The 25,996-nt window shown below is 34.1% G+C and overlaps 2 protein-coding genes and 2 long non-coding RNA genes across 10 annotated transcripts; 2 read left to right on the top strand and 2 right to left on the bottom strand.

The window, feature by feature from the left end:
• Positions 1–1,119: 1,119 nt before the first annotated feature.
• Positions 1,120–1,426, top strand: LOC121243703. Its single transcript, XR_005936232.1, has 2 exons — positions 1,120–1,171; positions 1,313–1,426. It is a non-coding gene; the product is annotated as an uncharacterized LOC121243703 (long non-coding RNA).
• A 1,626-nt stretch (positions 1,427–3,052) lies between these two features.
• Positions 3,053–24,003, bottom strand: LOC121243702. Its single transcript, XR_005936231.1, has 4 exons — positions 23,849–24,003; positions 21,795–21,799; positions 16,016–16,019; positions 3,053–3,065 (listed from the first exon to the last, which is right to left on the bottom strand). It is a non-coding gene; the product is annotated as an uncharacterized LOC121243702 (long non-coding RNA).
• On the bottom strand, positions 3,964–4,730 carry LOC121243700 (cytochrome c oxidase assembly factor 6). The gene is made up of 3 exons (XM_041141840.1): positions 4,603–4,730; positions 4,368–4,505; positions 3,964–4,254 (listed from the first exon to the last, which is right to left on the bottom strand). The coding sequence occupies exons 1-3, from the start codon at positions 4,684–4,686 to the stop codon at positions 4,132–4,134; spliced, it is 345 nt and encodes a 114-aa protein (XP_040997774.1). The 5' UTR covers positions 4,687–4,730; the 3' UTR covers positions 3,964–4,131.
• On the top strand, positions 12,961–25,287 carry LOC121243699 (AP2/ERF and B3 domain-containing transcription factor At1g50680-like). 7 transcript variants are annotated; one of them, XM_041141837.1, is made up of 6 exons: positions 12,961–14,119; positions 14,239–14,279; positions 14,346–14,411; positions 14,507–14,646; positions 14,831–14,902; positions 24,010–25,287. In XM_041141837.1, exon 6 carries the CDS (start codon positions 24,017–24,019, stop codon positions 25,073–25,075), a length of 1,059 nt encoding a protein of 352 aa, XP_040997771.1. In that variant the 5' UTR covers positions 12,961–14,119; positions 14,239–14,279; positions 14,346–14,411; positions 14,507–14,646; positions 14,831–14,902; positions 24,010–24,016; the 3' UTR covers positions 25,076–25,287. The 7 variants fall into 7 exon arrangements, with proteins under 7 accessions (XP_040997771.1, XP_040997772.1, XP_040997770.1 ...); XM_041141838.1 differs by lacking the exon at positions 14,239–14,279; XM_041141836.1 differs by lacking the exon at positions 14,346–14,411.
• Positions 25,288–25,996: the final 709 nt, after the last annotated feature.

Genomic DNA, 25,996 nt, shown 5'->3' with positions numbered 1-25,996 from the left:
CACTCCCGCAAGCACCACACAGCCTCCCTCCCGGCAACCAACAGCCATCTCAATGGACCACCTCCCACACCACCACAGAAAACACCGGCCAACCTATTTCCGTCGCACCCACTCCCTCAGGTAAGCCCCTGCCGCCACGCGCCACCTTCCTCCCTCTCGATAATTAAGTTTGCAATTTCATCTCTCTAAACTCTCTTTTTCTCTCTCCCTCCCTCTCTCGGTGTCGCACCACCATAAGAACCTCCCAGTTGCACCGATGTTGCTTCCTACCACCCTGAACAGCCGTCGCACTCTGTCCCTCTTTTGGTGAGTCCCTCGTTTTCGCCTAGCCATCCCTCTGTTGTCCCACATGTTTTAATTTCCGTGGAATTAGTTTGTGTCATAGCAGGCCTTCGGCCCTAAGGCCATACGGCTAAGTCTATTTTTAAAACAAACACAGTGTTGGGATTCCTTTAAATAGTCTTGTATTTTTAATTGGCCTTAATCTTATTATACTGTTTTAGTAATTTTATTGGGCTGGTTATATTTTCAGAAAAACATTACTCTTCCATAGGCTTCATCTATTTGAATAATTATGAGCCCATACACGCAAATTTTATAAAGGGATTTTAAAGTATGTTATTAGAAATTGCTATAAGCCTATTATTTTAGTTAAGTTCCATTATACATAGTTACTTACTTGGAGTATTATGACACGCTTTTCTAAGAAATTAGTAACATCTAATACCTCGTATAGGTAACGCGCTACAAGTTGGAAATCAGGAAGCGGCTAAGAGGTAAATAGTATGATCATATAAATGCATGCATGCGGTGAATATTATTGTTATGTATGAAAATATGATATGCTTATGATGGTTAACTACCGCTACACTAAGAGGCAAGTCAAGGTTAGATTCTTTTTACGATCTTTGATGAATATGAGATTATGCTTGAATGAATGAATTTGTGACTCGATTGATTGAATGTTACTAAAATCATACGAATGCCATGAGATGCTCATGTAATAATTCAAGTCAAGTATGCCATGAAATGAAATAGCCATATCCATGTAATACTTAGATTGTGTATGTCATGTTCATGTAGTACTTAGATCATGTACGCTATGTTCATGTAGTACTTAGATCATGTATACCATGGAATATCATAAAACGTTCAGAGCATGTTCTGTCATGTCACGTTATGCTATGTCATGTCACGTTATGCTATGCCATGTAGAAGAAAATGCCATGTTATACCATGTCATGTTATACCATGTACAAGAATATGCCTTGCTATACTATACCATGTACAAGAATATGCCATGCTATGCTAGGTCATGTACAAGAATATGCCATATTATGTCATGTTATGCTATGTAATGTACAAGAATATACCATGTCAGAAATGTTCATGAAGCTAATAAATTCTCATGCATTAAAAAAGATAAGAAATGTTAGGGTGCCACGGACTCAAGCGTGGTTAACTACAAGTTAAGTGAAACACGGACCCAAGCGTATTTCACTCCATGTTATGCAAGTTAGGTGAAACACGGACCCAAGCGTGTTTCACTCCATGTTATGCAAGATAAGTGAAACACGGACCCAAACGTGTTTCACTCTATGTTAAGACAAGATAAACAAGATATTATGCATTCACGTTACATGTTTGCCATGATGAATATGTATGCCATTTGAATCTGTGACGATATATGTATATAAAGTCTTTCAGAAAGTCATGTTACGTGTATGATTGTAAATCTATGAAATTGTATGTTGTGAAGAGTTTTCAGAAATTAAGTCCATGCTAGACCAAATTATATTTTACTGTATGATATACTACTTACTGAGTATTTGACTCATTTTTTTGTTTGTCTTCCTGTTTTCTTCTATGTTTAATTCTCACAAATGGAGATTATGATGATGTAGAGCTGGATGGCGAGGAGTAGATTTAGTACAAAGAATTAGAAAGGAATAAGTGATATTCACACAAGGTTTAGATCTCTTTTACGTCATTCATAGGATTAGTTTATGTTCTTTTACTTTACGTTTAGTTTTCGAGACAATTATGTTCAAATCAGTTTTAACATTTTAATGCTTTTCAATAAATGAGGTATTTTAGGATATGAATCTCTTTACCAGGCATTATATTATGAATGTTAGTAGCATCTCTATCTTACGAGAACGGGGTGTTACAAGGTTCATATCAAAATGGAGTACGCAGAGTAACTAAGTATATTCACATGACGATCAGTTTCCCCTCTAAAGGAAGGGGACGCTCCCTTCCTAATCTTTCTTTTTTTTTTTTTGATTCGGCACCGGGTGTCCATGAACAGCGTCCCGACTAATCCCGGGGGAATACAGACCCTTAGCAAGTGCACCTCGGGTAATTCAAGGGGAAAATCCCCTAATCTAATGACCCCAAGAGATTGTTTGCACCCAAGAGGATTTGAACCTTAGACGTAGGGGAAACACACCCCAAGCCCAAGGCCTTTACCACTTGAGCCAACCCCTAGGGGTTGCTCCCTTCCTAATCTTTGCTCTGGATCAATCCCATAATTCCAGCAACATCCATTAAAAAGGGGCCCTCTCAGGTCATTATCATATTCGCAATCTTCTCATTCGTATCACTAGCAAACATTTTAAAAAACCTCACTAGAGCATTTTGATGATGCTCAAATACTTACAATATATCCAAATTTTCACTTGCAACGAAGAGTTTAATGCCTTATATTTGTCATCTGACAACCAACTCCAACACTCAATCATCTCATTCACCAAGTCCCCCACCCACCCCCACCCCAATTAATAATGAATTCTTGCAATGAAGAAGATTGACCTCACGATAAACCACTAAGGGCTAAATAACATGGTATCTTTAAGCCAAAGAAAATGTCAACTGCAAGTAGAATGGGACAAGATTTATGCAAAGGATGAAACACACAACGAATAGTTAACTTTAAACTATGCTCAACGGTGACACTTCCATTGAGCATCCAGATCATTAACTTCCAAGGAGAAATTTTTAGGCTAAAGCTAGCCAAGTCGCTGGATTACTTTTACCTACCAAGCTTTTTTCTTTTTCAACTACTACTTTAAACTACCGACAATATTGGAAAGAATGGAGGGAATAAATATTTCCAGACAGAAACAATTTTCAGCCACATTATATCATTGGCAAAATTAAGGCAAACAGTCCCTCTTTCTCCATCTAAATAAAATGCCTACATTGGTAATTTGGCTCTTCTACTAATATTGATAATGTGATTTAAATTCCCATCTAAAGTACTTGATAAAGAGAACATTTTAAAAGCAAGAGATTAAAAAAAAAAAAGAAACGACTCATCATGAGAAGAATAATGTCGAAACTGTGCACTCACCTCACACTCACACATATGATCAACAAACTCAACAAAGCTACACAACTTCATGGGAAGTGGAAATATGCCATTTGGTCTCAATTCATTTTTTCAATGCCACAATAGGTTGTTTGCACTAAAGACATGGAACTGAATGGAAAATATTAAACTGCCCAACTATCCATGTATTTTACAAAAAAAAACATCATCAGATGCCAATGCCCTTAATTCTGCATGGAAAATATGATTAATATAACAATGTTTTTCACTCAGGGAATCAGGTTTAACATATACGAGTATCCCACTTTTCTAACGCCAACAACAAATGACACCAAGCAACAACAGGCTCCTTCTGCAGTAACACCGCCACAGACCTTACAACCATTCTAGAGCCTTTGCACTAAGTTGAATGTGGTATGCAAAAAATCTGTAAAATACCATTATAATTGCCTCTATTTCTTTTGGTGCCAAGTGAACCTTTACACCCCTGCCGATAGACTCAACCAAAATAGGACACTGTTCACACCAAACATTTCCACACGACTTTTGCCCCTAAAGCTTGACTACTGATTTTCTACAAGCTAAGGACCACCAAACAATGGTAAAGTCAAGGATAAAGAAATCAAATAAACAAAATACCCGCAATGATTTATAATTAACCATCATAGGTTTAGATTTCAAAATCAAAGGCAATGTATACTATACTTTGATTGATAACTGTACAAGTGAAAATTCATCAATGCCGGGAAAAACTAACAGTTTAAAACACCCAGAAAGCCAAATGCCCATAAAAACTCTTAACTCGGAGGCTTGAAAGTGTAAGGCTGCGGAAGCGTCAACGGACCTCGTCTCGAGTCCTTGTCATCCAAAAGCCTCTGCACCCTCCGGTTCCGACAGTACTGCCTATCAAAATGCTTCACCTGTCATTTTTCAAAAGCCACAACAAGAGTTCTCAAAACCAAGAAGTAAAAGAACTAAAATCTGACAAATCTTCAAGTGAAATCAATGTTTGCAAGAATGGGATCTGTCTTACCCAAGATGCCCGGCAGTGTTTGACAAACTCGGCCCTCGATCCTTTACAGTCAGATGGGTAGAGCAGTCCAACCGAAGCGATCTCCGTGGGTGTCTTGTTGGACTCCTTTTCCAGACACGCATAGAAAGCATCCCGAGCCTGAGTTTTTATTCATCCAACAACAAGAACGAAGAAATAAAATATTAAACAAGAGCAGAGGATGAGGAAATAGAAGAAAAGGGAGAAAAAGAAGGACCTTGTAGCAAGCTTGTCTTGCTTCGGAGAGAACATCGGCGTGGACTGTGTCTGCGTTTCGTGAAGCGTAGGCTTCCACAGCCATGGAAGAAAGAATTCTCGAAGAGGAATTGTCGAAGTACTGCTTCGTGCTTTACTTCGGTTTTGACGAGGCATTGATTTAGCCCATTAATGGACATGGTCCACGAGTTAGGATAGCTGGGCTAAAAAAGGCAATGGGCCCCAAAATGTCACTATGGCTAGTTGGGCCTTAAAAGGTTATGCTCTTTTTTTCTTTATTATTATTATTATTAATTAAAAAGGTTTATGGTCTTTGTTAAGGATTATAGTTCTTTAGTGCTCTTGTAGGTCTAATAATATTTACTAATTCATTCATTTTCTTGTTCCAAATTCATTCCTAAATACATGGTGGATGAAAGAGATGAACAAGTTTATAACCCAAAAGAGTGTATATGTGTCAAATATCAAATTAATGGAAGAGAATTAAGGAGAGATGTTGGAGCACTGACCTAGATAACATTACAAGAGATTGGCAACAAGTGTTAATTTTATGATCGGGTAATGAATATTTACACTTATATAACTATTTTACAACTTATCTTAAACCAACCAATGTAACTGTGACACTTCATTAAAATAATTTCAATTCTACTTAACTACCCTTCATTTTAAGTAGAGTACTGGTAAACTAGTTGTAGACTAATTGTAAGTTTATCATTTTCCTTAATGATCACTGGGTACGATGTTGCGGATAGAGGCATGCATGTAGTAGCTAAGAGCACTAGTAGTGAGATGGCTATAGTCAAAATTTGGCCAAAATTTAACTAAGTTGCGTAAATTCTATTTACACTAAACTTAACAAATCTACAGTGTTTAACAAATCTAAACTAAACTTAATAAATATATCACAGTGAAAATTGGAGAGTTTGTTATTTTAATAGAATAACAATTACAATTAAAATTAAAATAAATAAAAATATCAAAATTAATATTTTAATAGAATAATGATAGATTTAAAAAGTTTGTTATTTGATATTATTAAAAAGTTGTTAGTTAAATTTATAAAAGTAAATTTTCTAATTAAAATTTGGTCAAACTTTAACTAGGCCACCACTACTAGTGCTGTAAACGAGGAACATGTTGTCTTTTGGTAGTTACCATTTCGAGTAACTAGCAAAAGAAAAAGATAATGCTATTTAGAGCATTCATATCCATGAAAGATTTCCTTCTGCCTGCACGATATTGGTTCCAGATCTAGTAATTAGTCTACATCTATTATCTTCAATAATGGAAGAAGGCCGTAGTGGTGTAGCAGAACACTGAAATGCAGAGGGAGCAGATCATAGGTAGAGTGAAGATAAGGTAGCAGAGGTCAGTTTTAGCACTTGAATGCGTCAACTCGTGTGTATATAAATATATATATATATATATATATATTTATGTATATGTGTGTATATATTTGAGAACTGTTACAGCGATAAATAGATCTCATAAAAGTATATTTATATATTGACATAATTTCATTTAGATCTATCTTATAATAAAGTAGTTTTATAATCTAACATACTATATCAAGTCATGTTAGTTTATAAATTTATTTTTATAAAATTTTTTTGTGGTTCAAACATTTCTCTCTCTATATATATACACACCCTTTTATACATTAGATGTGTATACAATTGAAAAATAAATGTTTGATTAAAATTAATAGTCATCTTCATGAATTACTAAAAACTCCAATGCATTTCACCTACAATCTATTTATTTTATAAACTACACAAAAGAATGGTCTAGCATATATATAATATGAAAAATCTTCCTTCTTAAATTTCTCAAATGAATTTCGGTCCTATTGAATTGTTTTGTTTTGATAACTGTTTCATATATATAATTAAGTTTAGATACTTTAGACAGGACTTGATTTTATAGGTATTTCTCGAAATTCAAGATTTGATTGGCACATATGCGTGTACGCACACATATATATCTACTCTATTATAATAAGTAGCTATCTAACTGTGAATAATAATTTTTATTTTTTTTTTCCGTTAACTTTTTTTATTTTTCTATTAAGTCTTGTTTTACCAAAAAGTCTTAAAACTCTTGATAATTTTTGACGTGTAACTCTCTTGTAAAATTTAGTAAAGGATCTTGTTTTACCAAAAGTTTCTTAAAACACTTGATCATTTGACGTGTAGCTCTCTTGTAAAATTCAATAAAATATCATGTTTTACCAAAAGATCCTTAATAACCCTACGGCACATATGAATTGATGTCTCTTTTTCATGTCATTTTTGTTCTAACAGTGTACTCATTTTCCTTTATTTTTGTTTCAATTTTTTTTAAATAAAAAAATTAAAATGACTTTAGTACTCTTTAGAACATAAACACTTTAGAGTATTCTCGTTGTAAAATTCAACTTTAAGTAAATTTAACTAATAAAATACTTAAAACACTCAATATATAATATTAATTATTAATTTAATTAGAATATAATTATTATTAATATTTTAATTAGTAGAACTATAAAATGTGATAAAATTAAAAATTAAAAAATTATTAAATTAATAATATTTTATTATTATATATAGAGTAAATAAATAATTCAATATGAATGCAGATTAATGCTCATATTTTGTTGAAGTTTAGATTTTTTTTAATTCTTATTTTTTATCTTTCTTTAACCTTGTATTTTTTTTCAAACAAATAAGTTTTTATTTTTTTATTTATTTTTTATTTAAATCATTATGTCAAGTGCACCCTAAAGGTAACGTACCCAAAACCGTTCCCTAGTGTGTGTGTATATATATATATATATATATATATTGTTGTGTCTAATTAAATGTGAGTTTTATTTAAATTATATATGTATAGGTAGGGTTTGGCATGATGCATACGCCCCATCCGGTGCCAAAAGAAGTAATTCATGTGATAGAGAGAGGCAGCTTCAAGTTGGTACTTTTATCGGACCCCCTGCATTTATATGCATTGGGGTAGACAGTACTATAAGAAAATAATGCAAACTGATGGAGGTGGGTGCATGCACGTGGTGCCAGCTTGGTGCTCCGTACCTGTCTATGCTGCCAATTGACCCCAACCCCTTAATTCGAGCCTTTTCCCATTCTTTTCCACCAAGGCACTCGCTATAATCACATAAAATGAGTTTATATATATTATTTATTATTATTTATACAGATTAATAATAAATACAGTAAAACCCATTTCAAGTACCTATTTTATTGAGTAGTGCTATAAGCCTTACTTATAATTTTACGTATAATAAGACTTATTTTGTTAATTTTTTTTTTAAATTCAATTTTCATAATTTTAAATATATTGACATGTAGAGAAGTAAGTTTTTTTTATAATTTTTTTAAATAATATTGGTATTTTTTTTTTTAATTTTGCTTACAATTTTTAAGTTCGAATAGGAATTTAGAGAAATCTTTTTCCATTTGAAAATAACACGTCGAATTAATATTTGAATACATGCGATTAGGGTTTTTGTTTTCTCTTTAAAAAAAAATGATTTAAAGAGAAAAATAGTCTCCAAATTATCAAAAGAAGACGTCGGCTCAAATTGGACCAATACGCGCCAAGCCGACACTTGGAGGCCGACAGCAGGCATTGGGGGCAGGTACCGATGCTTTACGTAAAAGAAAAAAGAAAAAGAAAAAGAAAGGACACTGTTTTATTATTATTTTTCTCTATCTGTTTTAAGCAATGTTGTCCCCTACGAACTTGCCTACATTTTGGATCCTATTTTGGCAAGAAAAATTCTGTTCATCGTGTTCACACACCTCAAATATTTTATTTATTTATTTATTTTTCTATTATTACCTGTTTGGTCTATAGATAATAAATAGAAGAAATTAATTAGTTTATAAAAAATAAAATAAATAAAAATAAATATGGTATGTAGTGATAATAAGTAGAGCTTAGATGTGGTGACCGATCATGCTCAAAGATGTAAAAATGTTGGTTCTTTTGGTTTCTAAGTTGTTTATATTTAGGTGTACCTCCTATAAATTTTTTCAAATATGTTGATGCATGGGGATCCGAGTTTGAATTCAAGACCAATGAGGCTTAGCTGACAGATGCGATGTTAAAAGCACTGGACTACTTGGATAAAGTAGACCAGCGCAAAGTAGGTGGGAAGAGATAAATATTTGGGGGAAGAGCGGCATATTTAGGAGATGAGACTTATCACTCGATTGGAAGATGAGATTTATCTCTCGGTTGGGTGAGGAGACTTATCTCTTGGTTGGTTGGGCGAAGAAAAGTGGCGACATTTATATTTTAACTATAATTTTGGCTATAAGTATCAGAATCGCGCATATGACCCCAATTTGAAAAACTCTATTAGGCGCACATGTCGTGGTTACCATGCTTTGCCTGGTGAGCCCCTTTTCGACCCCAAAATCAGTCATTTTAACCTCCAAAATGTCAACTTTAGTCAACTCTTTCATTTTTTGGTTAATTTTCTTTTATGATAATGTTTATCTTTAGTAACGATCTTAGTCGTAATTATCTTATTCCATATTTTATTATTTGGCCTTAATTATTGATTTTTCATTTTTCGTTAGCTATTTAAGCTTGGCTTGTGGGCCCCAGAGAAGATGATTGATTTATTTTATAGTAAAACCTTAATATCAAATTTTATATCTGTTTGTGATTTTTCTCAATCACAATCTCTAGCTTCCATTGTTTAACTAGTCATCAGAATAATCTTCTATTTTGATCCGACATCATATTTCAAATTGAACGATATGATCATCATTGGAGATACTAAAAACTAAGATTTAAGAGCTTGTTTGAGATTGCATTAAGAGTTTTAAAAAGTATTTAAATCACTTTAAAAGCTCTTTAATAAAAGAAAACTAATTTATTTAGATGTTATATATTAAAGTACTTATTAATTTTAAATAAGCTAAAAAATACGTTTAAGAAAAAATATCAAACATGTTTTTTTGGATAGTCCAAAATGTAGTTCCAAACAAAATAACGAATAAGATGATACTAAAACACCATATCACATACCAAATTGATTAGAAAACGGCACTGGATTTGCATCTAAAATATATCAAATCGATCTATTACTAAAAATAATAAAATATAAAATGAAAGATAATATATATAAATTATGTAAGGAAAATGTTAGGGATTCCGCTGGAGCTCCCGCTCCTTTTTTTTTTTTTTAACTTAGTGATTAAGAAAGTGTTGTTTAATAATATTGTGAATTTTCTTTTTTTTTATTTAAAAGTGTTAAAAAAATGATGTGAAAAAAAGGTTTTTTTTTTTTCACATCATTTTTTAACACTTTTAAATATTTTTTAAAAAAGAACAAACTTCACAATATTATTAAACAATACTTTCTTAATAACTAAGTTTAAAAAAAACTAAGAAAAGAAAAACAAGAGGAGCGGGAGCTCCAGCGAGATCCCTAGCATTACCCGGTAATGCAATGAGATGTGGTACACCTATAAAGATATCTTACAACAGTAAACCCAAAAACTAATATGACTTTATATGATACATTAGATCTACTTTACAATAAAAGTAGTTTTATAATCTAATGTATTACATCAAGCCACATTAGTTTGTAAGTTTACTTTTGTGCGATCTATATGTAACAAAAGCATTTCCCTTATGCAATACGCAGATGAGCGAGCATGGAGAACAACATAGTTTAGTACTTCTCACGATCCCTAGCGTAAATTATGGTACTTTTGATTTATTTATGTTTTGATTTCTCCCATTGATCTTGCAATAAAAATTATTTGGATTGTTTATAAAGTAATTCAACAATACCATTAATCATTATCAGATCATGATCATGTCCTGATATAGTGAGGTGATATCTATGCCGGCCTGCATATACCTCCATATATCATGTGCTAAATCTCAATTTGATTTATTGGGTACTGGATTGTGGTACTGATCGATGTGTTTGCATAACCTAATCCGAACTAGATCTAGCTAATGGGTGCTAAATATGTACCATATCGATTGTGTTAAGAGGATTCCAAACAGCTCCAAGTTTCAATTTGACAAGTATCTCTCATGAGATATCTCTCTCACTCTCTCTCTCTCTGATCTCTCTCTACTTGAGTTGAGGTTTTGAATTAATTAGGGGGGACCTTTAGGGTTACGATTCATGATCTTCTGTGGTTAGGAGTTGGGTTGTAGGAAATTGGGGATTGATCATTCATGAATGAACGTGAAGATTAATGAAGGAAAGAGCTAGGGAGATATATATGTGTATATATATATATATATATATATATATATATATATAAGCCTAAAAAAAAGAGGAAAAAAATGGGATTACGTTCTCAAAAGTGCAACCCATTAAGTGTTTATGCAACCCATTAAGTGTTTATTTCCCAATTGGCCGAGTAAACATCATTTCTACTTACAAATATGTTTTTTAGGCAACCTGTTTGAGATACAAGAAACCTGTTCTGCAACAGTACTACTTCTAGCTATTAGCTTGAAGGGGAGATCAAAAGGTGTAACTAAACAGCTTAGACCAATGATCTTAAGGGAAAAGGAGAACAGAACATGAGTAATTAATAGAAAAATAGGTAAGCAATTAATTAGCATAAGAGCATGAATTCTAAGTACTGGGAATATATATAACTAGGCCAATCTGTAAATTAAATCAAACAAGCACACGGCCACCAGCCATATTGTTTGTGAATAGAAAAATAGCAACAACTTATATATAATCAAGCCACATTAGGATTAATCGCCATCTAATTTGATTCACTCACAATAATCGTGATACATCATGAGTCAATTAAATGTCTCAATTTTTTTTTTTTATTGGCACCGACTAAATTTCAGGGGGACATAAGCCCTCAACAAAGAGTTTTTCACAAGTGCATCTCAAGTAATTCAAGAAAAAAAACACTTAATCCGATGATCCCTAAAGATTGTTTGCACTCAAGGAGATTTGAACTTTAGACCTAGGGGAAGCATACCCCCATGCCTTTACCACTACTAAGATCGTGGTTATGCCGAGCATGGACCCATCAACTTACTCCTTCACACACATGATAGCTGATCAAGAGACAAGTACCATATATTATGTTCTATTTTTTTGCCCATGTTTATCAAATCTCATTAAAAAAAAGGGGGATCGAACAAGTAAAACATCATGGGAAGTTATAATTAGATGGAAACTCCCAGCCAAGAGAGAAATGAAGCAATTGGCTTGCTCACAAATACGTGATTACTAAATAAATCTCTTTATGATGATCAGTAGTACTATATATAAGTACTTGAGAACAGTTTGACATTACACAGCCAGCCATCTTGTGATTGGATAAAAAAAAAAAAAAACAAAAAACAAAAATCAAACCACACATGTCAAGGTCTCATAATCCTTCAAAGAATAATCACAACATTCAGTTAATTAAACACCATGATCAATAGACGTCTTATGAAGTACATGATCAACTATCACGCCAGACTATATATTCAACAAGTGCATCATGTACTATCACGCTTAGCATGGATCCATTGGTCAATTGATCCTTTCACACACATGATGATCAGAAAGGCCAATTAGAGACTGGTTTTCTACTTCTCTCTTGGAAGAAAACCAAACTTAAGCTGATCGAACGTGCAACCATGGAAATTAAGAAAGTAAGGTGGAAGGTCCACCAAGAGGCAAAGCAATTGGCTTGCCTTGCTCTCAGATACATGATTACACAATGAATCTGCTCAAAGAATGTTAATTTATTAACTAATTACACATCATCGAAAATAACCAGCAAACTAAACCAGTACCAATGACAATAATTGAACCGAATTCGATCCTATAATTCAACAACCTTTTCATGACAATTGAATATATCATGCGAGTTCCTATAATTCAACAACCTTTGATCATGATGATCAATATCTATATCGAATTCTATCATGCATGTATGATAATGATGACTATAATTATGGAGATGGAGATTTGTTTATGTTTTAATCCAAAGAAGAGACAAATGGTGTATAAATAAAACCAATCATTTATGCTTAAAATAAATACCAGTTGTGAAGAAAGAGGAGGAAGAAGAAGATATTTAAATGGAGACGTCTTTTTCCTGTGTCTCCCAGTTGATCACGCAGTCCCCACTCGAGACCATCCCCAGTAAACCCACATTGTCCACAATGCTGCTGGGATCCTACCACAATGACGATCTGACGGTCCAAACCGCTCCAAACAGAGGCAGTCAAATCAGCAGCCGTTAAATCGATTTGCCAAAAAAGTCAATCAACTGCACACCTGTCCTCCACGTAGCCCCTCTATCCTAGAACTTCCTTTGTCCTTTGTTTGTCCTTTGCCTCCGTTCGCTAATTAAACGAGGCAAGGCAAGTTGTGACAAAGGCCCAATCATTTCGATCTCTTTTGTTTTTTTTTCCTGTTCTCTGGGTGTTACCGGCGGCAACACCGATCAGGGATGGAAAAAGGCAAGGTTTTGGGAGGGGGTGTGCGTTTGTGGAGAGCACAAAGAGAGAAAAATGCAAAGGAAGGTCAAAGAAAGAGAGACTCGAGGTTTTGTTTTGGGTGGTTGGGGATTGGAAAACCCTAATTATTGTTTATCAGTTGGCTTTAACCTCAGAAAAGGGTAAATGGGTATGTGAGTGTTTGATTGCTGATGAGTGTATTTGATGTTTCTTTCAGATCCGACCTATGGTGATGAGCCTTCATATACCTTTTAGAGTGAGGATTAGTTCATTGGGTGATTATTATTTGTCTTTTTTCGCGATGAAAAGCAACGAAAATTCAAAGGAGGAACATGGAAGAGACTGACAGAAGAGAGTGAGCACACGCTGCAAGCAATTGTATGAGGGCATACCTTTGCGAGTGCGTGCTCACTTCTCTTCTGTCAGCTTCCCATTCAGGCCGTGCCTTCCTCTTCATCTTCTTCTTAGTCTTCCCTTCATTCTTCTTTGTTAGCCTCTAGCTTCTCTTCCTCTGGGCGTTTCTCTTTCACCTCATAAGTCTCTTTGCAGCAGCTGCCTTTTCTTATCATGTTTATCTGGATGTTTTTCATTCATTCTAGTTCAGAACTCAGAAGCCATTCCCTCCAAGCTGTTCAAGAAAAAAGGAAAAGAAAGGTACAAAAGGCAAAAGAAAAGCCGCACCCAGAAATGACACATCACGCTGTATATTCCTACTTATCTATTCGCTCTCTCTCTCTCTCTCTCTCTCTGATGTATTACTCGATCCATTTAATACCCTTCTGTATGCGAAGTTTTTCAGAAGTATGCACTCCACCATATTTATTTTTGCCATTGCTTTCTAGTTTCTACCGCTACCGCTACAGATTTGTTGTCATTTTTTTTGTACTCATTCCTTTCAATAACATCAAATATTTTATTATTATTAGTATTATAATTATTATTATTGTTATTATTATTATTATTATTTGTGTTGTTAATACTGATTGAGCTTCAAGAGCGTGACTTTTGATGGTACTCTTTGGTAGCGAGGACGACGGAAGTGGGATCCGAAGGTACGCCAGGCTACTGTTCTTGCTTTAACGGAAACTCATATTGTAAATCACAACATATTAATGCTTCACGTTATTAGCGTTTCTTCTTCTTCTTCTTCTTCTTCTTCTTCTCGTCTCAGCTGTGGTCGATCATGCAAGGCAAGGCACATGTTTGGATGCGGTAAAACTCTTGTCTCTTAATCGGCCTCTGATTTTGGGCTATTTTGATTTCATCTTCTCCCTGCAGATTCTCATCCCCAAACGCATGCTTCCCATAAAACCCGCATAAATTTCTGTATTATTCATCTGTTTGGTAATTTTGTTTTCTATCATTAACGCAGTTCATGTTGACCTATCTTTTCGCCTTGGTCTAAAGAATCTCGTACCTTTTTCCTTGTTGATTCGTAGAGGAGGTGTCTTTTGGAAGTGGGTCTGAGCAGACGCTGCTAAATATGGCAAGAAATATTTGTTTACGCTTCGGGGCAGATATGCACCTTCCTAGGACCAGTATGAGTAAAGCCTTTGAAGAGGGGATTTTCCTTATTCGGGTCAGTGATTGATTCAATTTGCGTAATTTCCTGGATTATATATATTTAATGATCTTTATTTTGAAGATCTTTCTTCATCATCACCAAGATGCGTGGCTTTGGTTATAATATATATTCAAGTAATATATATATATATATATATATATATATATATATTATATAAGGTCTTAGTTGTTTATTGCAGCTCTTATTATTAATATTGCTTGGGGTTCGGGGACAAACTGCGGCTTCCGTCTGTAGGAGTCTAATCACTCTGGTAATTAACTATTCCTTCAATTAATTTCTTCGTTTTTATTAGTTTTGTCTTATTTTTTTGTCTGTTACTAGCTAGCCAGTCCTCCTGATTTTATGTGTCTTTTTCTCTATTGATGTTATTTGTGTTTTGTTAATGACTATTTCTATTATATATGCTGGTTTGATTTATGGATATTTAATTACTATAGGTGGAATTCGTGTCTGGAATGGCATATCATATAGTTTATTTGAAGGCATGAGTTCAGTAATTTAAGTAGGATTTATGGTTTACTTTTTACTTGTTTGGCATAAAGATTATTGCATGAGGCCAATTTCCTGAACTTGTGATGAAAGATAGTTTAATTGGTCGTAGAGTTTCTTTTCTTCTTGTTTGTAGAAATTAATTGAACCACATGAGGAGGCACTGCATGCCAAGCTTTAATTATCTCCTTGCAGCTTGTTTGTGGAAATTGTTATAAGACATAGGCAATCACTTTCATCTTTCCAAACCTGAACCCATTAAGGAATTGGACCATAGGAGGGAATTGAATTGATGAATCTGTGCTCTGGGGTGATCTTTATCATGTGATGTTGTTGATATTTCTTTCACAGCTAGCCATCGTTGAGATTCATGTCGAAGAAATCGTTTCAGAAGCTGTAATTTATAAGTGATCATGGTTTCAATTAGGGATTGATCTTTCTATTGAAACTTAAATGGATCCTGGAGTAAATTGACTCTAGATCATGGATTTGATCTCATCTAATTATATATATCATTGGCCAAAGACGGACTTAATTTCTCCCAACATAAATTACTAGCTAGCTAGCTAGCCTTTGTTTTATATAACCAGCAGTACTCTAGCTATTGAGATTATTTCGGATTTAATTAGATGATTTTTGGCCTAGTAATGAGTGCTGAGGCTGAAATTAAAAGATGTGTCAATTCTTGTCCATTGACCTATCTGTAGCTAGTGGTCTGTCAACATGAACTGCAACCTTTGTGTGTTCATGATTAATGTATCAATACCTTCACTCGTTTTTTGTTCAAAGAATGAAACCGAGTTTTTCTCAAAAAAAAAAAAAAAAAAGAAAAAAAAAAAAGAAAAAGAAAAAAGGAACAAAACCGAGTACCTACTTTTCTTCTTCCCAAAATCTTTTTACCTACACTTCCTTATTCCAAAGATACTATCCTCAATCGTTTTAACCATTACCTTGGTATTTTTGCCACATATGATATCAATAATTATGTGGTTAGTCCTAATTAGAGATTTTAGATGAACTGTTATCGTACCATTGTATCTTTAAAATTTTTACTTATAAAAAAAAAACCATTGTATCTTTTAAATTTTAAAAGCACTACTAAGAATTGCAAGAAATAATCATATTGATCTATTTTGTAGAAGAAAAATATTTATATTTTTTAAAAGAATTTGAGGGGCAGGAACTAGCTAGGAACTGTCAAGTTGTTTTTTTTGCATGTAAAAGTACTATGATTTGATACTTTTATAGATTGTTAGAAAGAAATGATCATTTCTCTAAAACTTGCATGAATGTTTGGGGAATGAGATGAAAAATTTGTGAATAGTAATGAAATTGTTTGAGTTAAGATGTTTTATTGGGTTTTGGAGAAAGTTGAATATAAATACTATAAAATTAAAACATTGTTATAATATAATTATTCAATATTATTTTTGTTTTGAAATTTGAAAAGATTGTATGGTTTTTTGTGTTTTGTTTGAAAGTTTGTGAAAGTTGTAATGATTAGATAATGATTAAATAAAAAAGTTAAAAATTTGAAATTAAAAAATGTTTGTACTTGGGTGATGTTTGGGAAGGAATTATAAGAATTTTTAAGATGAGATGAGATGAGATGAGATGATTTCTATGCCCAAACAAGCCTTAAAACTTCTCTTTGGGGATCTACTTATTGCATAAGAAATATTAGAGCTAGTTTTTTCCTTAGCTATCTTCATCTCTCAAATTAAGCTTTGCACTAAGTCTTCTCTAGTTCTTTTCTCTTCTTAAAATGACCTTAATGGGTATATAAGGAAGATCATTGAAGTCTTGATCAACTTGCTCCATGACCCTCATAACTAGAACAATGTTATTTTTGGCTAGAACCTAATTATTTTGAGTACAAAGTGTAGAGGCTAAAGTGCTATGCTTACAAAAGTGCACATTTTGGAAGTAGTCTTTCTTTTTTTCTTTACAAAATCCAAATATGAAGTTTCCAGTTTTGACTAATTTAATGATGATGGTGATGGTCCTATGCTTAAAGATGAAGATGATTAAAATATTGGATTAGTACTGCAATATTGTATATATTGCTCATCTTTTAGTATATATATAGAAGTCAATACCTACAATGCTCTTGTGCTTTTTCGGTTGTTCCATTGATTTTTCAAACTTTAGAAGTTTATTCTATGTATACTTTTTATTACACATTATTTTTTAAAAATTTGGGCTACATTCCATTCAGTTGTGTGTTTGTGCTAATTTGCACTTTGTGCCTAAGTTCTAACTAGGCGATTGCACTTGAGTATGCATGATGCTTTCACCAACATTGATTGCATGATCCTTAAGGCCCAATTTTTAAGTTTTTACTGCCCAATTTTTTACAATGTGAAACGGAAGTGTTCTGTCAGGAAAACATATTATATGTTTTCTCCCATTACCTAAGACTCTTTGCAGCATGCATTTTCAGATAAGATACCGTACACAAATTTTTATTGGCAGTCAATTGTTAGCAAACATGCGTTAGTTATTTAGTCATGTTAGTATTGTCCATTGGGAGTATTTAGTCATTAATTTGGTCTAAAATTGGGTAGATCTAGTACTATCAAATAATAACTTGCTTTATCTCAAGAAGATTTCAGCTATTCAATCGTTTGATCTAGCTTGTTGTCATTAATATTATCTTCTCTCGGCTGAGACCAGCTCAATCTGCTATGCTGAAACAACTACTATGTGATTTGCAACAATTATATATGATTGGAGCTACAATTTCTCTTACGAATTTGAGGCTATGAAATTGAAGTAAGGCTTAGTTGTATGTATTAATTTTCCAATCAACTTCAGTCTTGCTTTTCATAAAGTTATGGCCTTGTTTACATAAGTCAAAGCTAAATCTTATTTGAATAGGAGCTTTTATGTAACGCCTCAATGGAAGGCCCAAACCACATGACTTATATTTCAGAAGGACTAGTCAATGATACAATTGGAACCCCATCAGAACTTTATAAAGAGTAATAACTTTTTCTTCTCAAGTAATGTGGGATCTCATTCACTACCTATTTTTATCCTTATCATATGAGGTATCACAATCTTTCTCTCTTAAATTCTCGACGTTCTTGTCGGGCTTGTCCGTTGTAGGTGGTACATCTCAAGTTCCACATTTCTGATTGGGATAGGTTTTGATATCATTTGTAACACCCCAATGGAAGGCCCAAATCACATGGTCTATACTCCAAAAGGACTAGTCAACGATACAATTAGAACCTCATTGGAACCTTATAAAGAGTAAGAACTTTTCCTTCACAAATAATGTGGGATCTCATTTACCACTTACTCTTATCCTTATCATATGGGTTATCACATTTTATGAACACGATTTTGTGATTCATGGATAATTATCTGGTAAGCCTCAAGCCTTGATGACAAACCCCACAAATTAATAACTTTTTTAAAAATAAAACAGTTTTTTTGTTAATTTGGCATGCATATAATGTTTTCTTTCCTTGCATATTCAAATGGAACTTTCCATATTATTATTTAATAACCCCCCATGCTCTAATTTTTGTTGTTGTGTGCATAACTGGTTGCCCCCGCTGCCATTGTTATTTTTTGTATATCTTTGATTGTTTAACTAATGGACACTTACATTATCCAAGAAAGCCCTTTTGGTTTTTATCTTTTTGTTTTGTTCTACTCTTGATTAGGTATTAATTAATCCCTATAACTAATTGCTTTAACGTTTAATATTCAATTTCTTTCACGATGATTAAAGGGATGTAAACAAAAGTTCTGCATCCAAAATATTTGTAAAGCATTTTTAGAAGGTAAAATTTTGGCCTCTCAAAGTTTGTAAATGCCGAAAAAATCCTTTTATAAAATATAAGTTGTGTTGCACTATCATGCTATCCTCACATGAATTCTTTTAGCTCCTCATCTTATTTGCTCAAGCTCACAACTTCAACGTAAAACACAAAGTTTCCAGTGAACCTAAAACCATTAATCCGTAAAACTGGTCAAGTTAGGTCAAACTGTTTTTATTTGCCTTTTTTTTTTTGTTATGTTTTGCTTATGCTTTTCGAATAGTTATAGGGATTCATGAGTTTATACAATGAGAAGACACTTTATCTTACAATAAATGACAATCTTTAGTGAAAAGATCAAGAAAGAAAAGGTTTCTATTGTTGGCAAAACATATGCTAGAAACTTGCTCTATCTTTTCATTGCTTCCCCCTCCTCCCCAAAAAAGAAAAAACTAAATCAATAAATTCCAGTTCCTCTACTTGATAGTGGTGGGGAATCAAAGTCCTTAACTAAGCTGTGCTTGGAAGACCGAATAAGGAGCAATTTCTGGTTCTTGCACCCACTTGTGGGTAGCCTAAGTGGTAAGGGTGAACTCTTGTGCTTGAGCCCTATGTCACAGGTTCGATTCTCCTTGGGATCAAACTGCGACTTAAGTGGGAGGTCATGGCAGTGGGTTGTTGTGCTAGTCTCCCTGAAGGTTTAGGTTCCATAGGTGAGTCCTAAGGGCTTTGCCGTGGGATGGTTCCCCCATCATCAAAAAAAAAAAAAAAAAAAAATCTGTTTCATACATACATATTCTCAATCAACAATGGCTATTATCCTTACATTCACGGTATCAAAAAAATTAGTGATGGTCTTGCTTGAGATTGTATGGTTAATGTATCAGAGGCAAATAGTGGCTCTAAATCAACCCCTAAGAGAGAGTTAGGTAGAGCTTGGTGGTTTTGAAGTGTTGATTAGTTCTGTTGAGAGTTTTTGGTGAAGGAACCCCTTGGAAGCAAGTGGTTGTAACCGGAAAATTATAGGGTCTCGTCCTCTTCTGGTAAAAAAGCAATAAACCCCATCTTTCTCTATCTTCTCTCTCTTCTCGATGACTTTTCATTTCCCATTTCCAGTGGTTTTTGCTGGGAATGATTCTAATTTTCTTGTTTGATTCTTCCTTTCTTTGGATTGGTTGTGTTCCTTTATTAGTTAGTTGTTATCTTAGTGATGGACTAGAGTTTACGTATAGAAGCTAAGGCGTTTCTCTACTAGGTCGGGAAATGCATGGTTTATTGAATACATAAAAGAGAATGATGGGGTGGCATGTGATGATTTGGAGACTAAAAAGCGATAAACCTTGCATTTCCCGACCTAGTGGAGAAACACCTTAACTTCTATACGTAGGTGGGGAAATGCATGGTTTATCGCTTTTTAGCCTCCAAATCATCACACACCACCCCGTCATGCTCACCAACCATCAATCTTCAAAACTCATGTGGAACTATTGCCAAAAGACTGCATTTCGTGCGTGAGTGTCATGCGCTACCGCACATTGCGCCCCCTATATGCACGGTGTGACTGAGTTTCTTGCTTTCAATTCTGGCACTTGCTGCCACACTTCTCTAGTCAGCATTGCAACGAGTGTCATTGGTGGGTCACCATCAATCTAGGCTGCTTGATTCTAGCTATTAGACTATATGCTAATGCTTTCCCTAACTGAGTTGAAAGGAAGAGGATGTGGAGATCTTTGTCAACGATCATTTCTTGGTTGCATCTTCAAACTGCATTTGACTAGTCCATTAATTGGACTACAATTCGTTTTTTTATTTGCAATTCCCTCCTTGGAGTCAAGTAACTTGGGCTAGATCCAACTTGCATCTTATATCTTTTGCCCTTTTTATGTTGAATAGCTGCACAGTGCACTGCATCTATTGCAATGGTTTTTTTGATGGGGTCTGCCACCATTTCTCTTGTATTTTTAATTTTAATTTATTGTTTTCCTTGATTACAAAAGAAAAAGAAAAAAGGAAATGCAAAACAAAGGTCAGGGTTTCTAAGGGGATGTATTTTTCTCTTAAAGATTAAATTCGGGTTCATCCAAGACCTAACCTAATTAACTCCAACCATGAAGCTGACACTCGTTGACCACCGAAAATTTTGGGTTAGAAGGTACATATTGAATAGTGTCTCACGGATTTTGAACCATTCTAGAAAGAATTTTGACCGAGTAGAAATCAAGGTTTAGAAACTAATTTGGCAAGACATAGCTGAAACTTACTTTAGGAACTAAAATGCTGATGCTTGTTGGAAGTTTCTTGAGTTCTAATATATATATATATATATATGAAAAATAATATTCTAAGGCCTCTACACTACATATCATCCACATGGCATAATTTGATTTGTAAGACTCAAATTTTAAAATTTATCTTCCAAATCAAATTATGTCGCATGGATGGTATGTGGTGTCGAGGCCTTAGAATAGAGTTATATATATATATATGTGTGTGTGTGTGTGTGTGTGGAACTTTTCAATAATTTTTTAATTACTGAGATTGACAATTTACAGTGTGGGTTTTATTTTGTGACTTAGGGCCGCCAGTTATTACTTGTAATTTATATATTATTTTTATTTCTTAATGGATCTCAAGTCTCCTTGCTTTATCAAAGATTAATAACTTATCATATACAAGCATGTGTTTGTATGTATTGATCATGAACAGAAGTATTTGAAACCATAAATGCTTCTTGATGTTTAATGCATCTCTTCATTGGTTGTGCCTTTAAATCTTTCTTCCCCCCTTTTATGTGATTATCGGAGTCACATATGGGCAATCTGTTACCTACACACACACACACCCATTATGTTTCTTGTAGCTTGAAATGCATCCCAAAACTAGATCTTTTCTAGGTTTGGTGGCTGCTAGTTACTCTCATCACAGCTCCGACCTAACAAACCTCACATGAAGTGTTCTTTCTACACCTTTTAGCCAATTATAGGCAGCCAAACATAGAGAGACCTTTATGAGCTATTTATCCTTACAGATTAAGTCAGAGTATGTTGTATAACTTTGTAACCCTCATATTGGAAGAGGTCTTTTGAATGTTGTTCTATTTTTGTCATTGATATAAAATTACTTCATTACCAACAAAAAGTCATCAGTATAAAACTAGAAATAAGTACTAAAAATTATGTTTGTGTTTCTTGATTCCCCCAAAATTTGTAGAGGAAAACATCAATAATATGTTCTTCCTTCCCATTTCGTAACTTGGTGATAAAAATGGGAAAGGAAAGTGGATAACCATGTAATTTTATTTATTAGAAAATAAAATTACCACTTACCCCCAATTCAAAACTTTTGAAAATCCCAAAAGAATGTACCACTTGAATATGCATGGGGAGAACTAGACAAACTACAAATGTACAAAAAAGCAACTTTTAAGTTTTTGGGTGAAGAATCTTGTAAGGGATGGGAATATTTGTAATGTTTTATTTTAGGGCTCGTTTGGATGGAGAGATGAGATGAGATGAAATGGTTTTAGATGAGTTGAATAAAATATTATTAGAATATTACCTTTTAATACTATTATTTTTTAGAATTTGAAAAAGTTAAATTGTTTATTATATTTTGTGTAGGAATTTGAAAAAGTTGTAATGATGAAATGAAATGAGATGGGTAAGATGGTTTCTGTATTCAAACGAGCCTTAGTACTGTTTTGCTTTAGCTTGCATTTAGGTGTACTCACTTGTATACATCATGCAAGTCAGAAATTTCACCTTAGAAAAAATTTCATACATCGGTGTGTGAAAATTCATCGGCCTGAACTTGGTGAAGTTAGAGGGATTGTCCTCCTTATGAATAAAGAGTAATGATATATATAATCGTAGAGTGTGCAATTGTCGTGCAGTCGCTTTGAAAAAGAGTGGGATCTACTATTAAAAACTTAATTTTCTTTTCATATGAGTTTCATATTTATTCATTTTTTTCAAAGTGATTACGCAGTGTTTGCACACTCACGACGGCAACTATAATTTCTCATGAATAAGAATGGCAAGCAGGTAGGGGGAGCCACCAAATAACTGTTTTGCTACTTCTAACAAATCCTCATTCATAATATCCCAACGCTCTGAGCAAAAAACATCCAAACTCAACTGGCCGGCCCCGGATTGCTACCGTTGGAATATGTTCTAAAGCCTCTGTAAACTCTTCCGTGGATGAAGCCCTACGGATTCTCATTATCCAAATCAGTCACCAAGGAATAGTAGAAGACCAATTAAAATCAGTAGTAGTCCCATTAGAACTTAACAAATCTGAAAAAGAATTGAAAGCTGCATCATGCACGAATCTCCGATCCATTGGAGAGCTAAGGGCTGTACCATCATCTAGGGTCATACATGTAACAATCCCTTCCTCCTTTTATGGTTGAGGACAACATGAAAATTGGTGCAGGTAAACAAATATCCAGAACACATATATTTTGAAAAATTAGTCAAGGGGGGTTGGGCGTACTCCATCTTCTTGCCTTGGTTTCTTACATGAGATTGCAAAATTTTCTGTACCGCACCTTTAGGTTAGGTTTGTACAGTGAGTTGAGATGAAAGTTGAATAAAATATTATTTTTCAATATTATTATTGTTTTGAGATTTGAAAAAGTTAAATTGTTTATTGTATTTTATGTGAGAATTTGTGAAAGTTGTAATGATAAGATGAGATGAGATGGGATGGGTTGAAAGTGTTTCTCAATCCAAACTGAGCCTTAATTTGTTCCATTTGTTGCCTCTTCTTTTTAAGGAAGGGAAAATATGTTTCATACAATAATTTTTGCTACTACTTGGATAATTTTTACTTTGATGTGACATGATAATTCTTCAATTTACTATTAGAAATATGCAGTATACATATCTTTTGAAAAATTATTCGAGTCTAGGGCAGTCAAGGGGTGTTGGGACCTTATTGTTCAATTTGTTGTTATCGTCTTGTTGAGGAAAAGAAAATCTGTTCCATACAATTAATACGTGTTGCTGCTGCTGATGAATTTCATTTGTTGCTATGTATCTCTTCACTTTGATATAACATGATAATTCTCTACTGCAATCTACTATTTCTGCAGAAAAGTAATGGATGAGGACATGTTAAGCCTGATATCAAATGGCAGAGTGAATGCAACTACAGAAGATCAGTCTGATTCAAGCAGCGCGACTTATGCACTTCCTGCAAGAAAGTGTGCAAGACGTGGTAGCATTGTCTTTACAAAGTTCAAAGGTGTTGTGCCACAGCAAAATGGGCACTGGGGCGCCCAAATATATGCTAATCACCAAAGGATTTGGCTGGGGACTTTCAAGTCCGAAAAGGAAGCAGCCATGGCTTATGATAGTGCAGCTATCAAGCTTCGGAGTTTGGATTCCCATAAAAATTTTCCATGGACTGACATCACAGTTGAAGAGCCAAACTTTCAAAATCTATACAGTACTGAAGCAGTCCTCAACATGATAAAGGATGGTTCCTATCGATCCAAATTTGAAGAGTTTCTAAGAACACGTTCACATGCGGAAACACACGATGGTTTGAACTTGGCTAGTCTGCAAAGCAGCGGGGGACTAATGTGTAAGCAACTTTTCCAAAAGGAACTTACACCAAGTGATGTGAGTAAGTTAAACAGACTTGTCATCCCAAGGAAATATGCCATCAAGTACTTCCCACGTAATTCTGAAACTGCTGAAGATAATAATAATGCAGAGGGGGGCACCATGGAAGATGTGCTGCTGACTTTCTATGACACGTTGATGAGGCCATGGAAGTTTCGCTACTGCTATTGGAAAAGCAGCCAGAGTTTTGTATTTACAAGGGGTTGGAATAGGTTTGTGAAGGAAAACCATCTAAAGTCCAAGGACACCATTACTTTCTATTCGTGCGATTGCAAAGAAGCAGCAAAAGACAATCACTCATTCTACATGATTGATTTTAGCCGGGTGGAAAACGGTACTGGCCCCTTGGTTGAGCAGTCTAGCCTGCAGTATGTTGGGATGCAATTGGAACCAACAGTACTTGAAGTAAACCGTGAAATTGACCATTATGTTAAGGAGAAGAAACTTGATGAGGTAAAGGAACTGAAGCGACCCAAGCTAACACATGACAAAAAGACAGGCTTTAGGTTATTTGGTGTGCTTATTATCTGAACCTGAATATGGATTTTGTAGGTTTAATTTTCCTCTTTTTCTGTGGGAATTAGGTTATCATGACAGATTTCTAACTATATCCCATGATATCTCAAAACGTTTTGCTTGAGGTTTTTTTCTGTGGGAAGATTAGGCTTTAGGGTTAAAAAACTATTGTTGAGGAGGATGTCCGAACAGTACATCCAAATAAATATTTTTGGGCGTTTTCAATGGACATTGTACTGATATATCAAACAACTCTGCCGTTTTTCTCTCGTGGTTATGGAATATAATTTTAGGAAAATAGATACTTTAGCTACAAGGGGATTACGTAAAAGTAAATCTACAAATTGATGTAGTTTTATGCAGTACGTCAAATTGTGAAGTTATTTTTAGTATATAGTAGATCTAATAGATTACATGAATCTACGTTAATTTGTGGATTTACTTTTGTATATGTAACAATTATCTTCCTCATTCTGACTCACCAGGCATTTTGAATTGGCATAAAATTTTGCATAAATTGTATTTTTATGCACTTCTTAGCTTCTGTTTTGAATGAGTGCTCTATATATGTATGTATGTATGTATATTATTAATTACGGAAAAGGTTAGAGCAGATTTCCAGGAATCAATGTAATACCCAGTGGAGAGTTGCTCTTTGTGCCTAAATCGGTATCAACCTGCTGAAACATATATACTACTTACTGAGTGCACCTGATATAAATGTACTTAGACCCAGATTTTTTGAAGTTCCTTAAATTCTAATCCCTTATCATAAAGATCACAAGGGAATGAATTCATATGTATTATTAGATTTAGTTAGGATACACAAAAAAAGTTGAATTAATGGGTGTTCTTGCATTTCATTTGTTTTCACAATTCCTCTCAACTCATCTCATCTTATCTCATCCCATCTTATCTACTCATGATCTTAATAAA

This window comes from Juglans microcarpa x Juglans regia, chromosome 8D (genome assembly GCF_004785595.1).
Source record: "Juglans microcarpa x Juglans regia isolate MS1-56 chromosome 8D, Jm3101_v1.0, whole genome shotgun sequence".
Taxonomy (NCBI): domain Eukaryota; kingdom Viridiplantae; phylum Streptophyta; class Magnoliopsida; order Fagales; family Juglandaceae; genus Juglans; species Juglans microcarpa x Juglans regia.
Note: the sequence above shows the minus strand (reverse complement) of the source record. Positions and strands in the feature narration are given on the sequence as shown.

Coding starts and splice junctions, on each gene's coding strand:
- LOC121243700 (XM_041141840.1), bottom strand. CDS start 4,686: ATGGCTGTGGAAGCCTACGCTTCACGAAACGCAGACACAGTCCACGCC. Junction 4,506..4,602: donor CAAGACAAGCTTGCTACAAG/GTCCTTCTTTTT, acceptor ATAAAAACTCAG/GCTCGGGATGCTTTCTATGC. Junction 4,255..4,367: donor AACACTGCCGGGCATCTTGG/GTAAGACAGATC, acceptor GAAAAATGACAG/GTGAAGCATTTTGATAGGCA.
- LOC121243699 (XM_041141839.1), top strand. CDS start 24,017: ATGGATGAGGACATGTTAAGCCTGATATCAAATGGCAGAGTGAATGCA.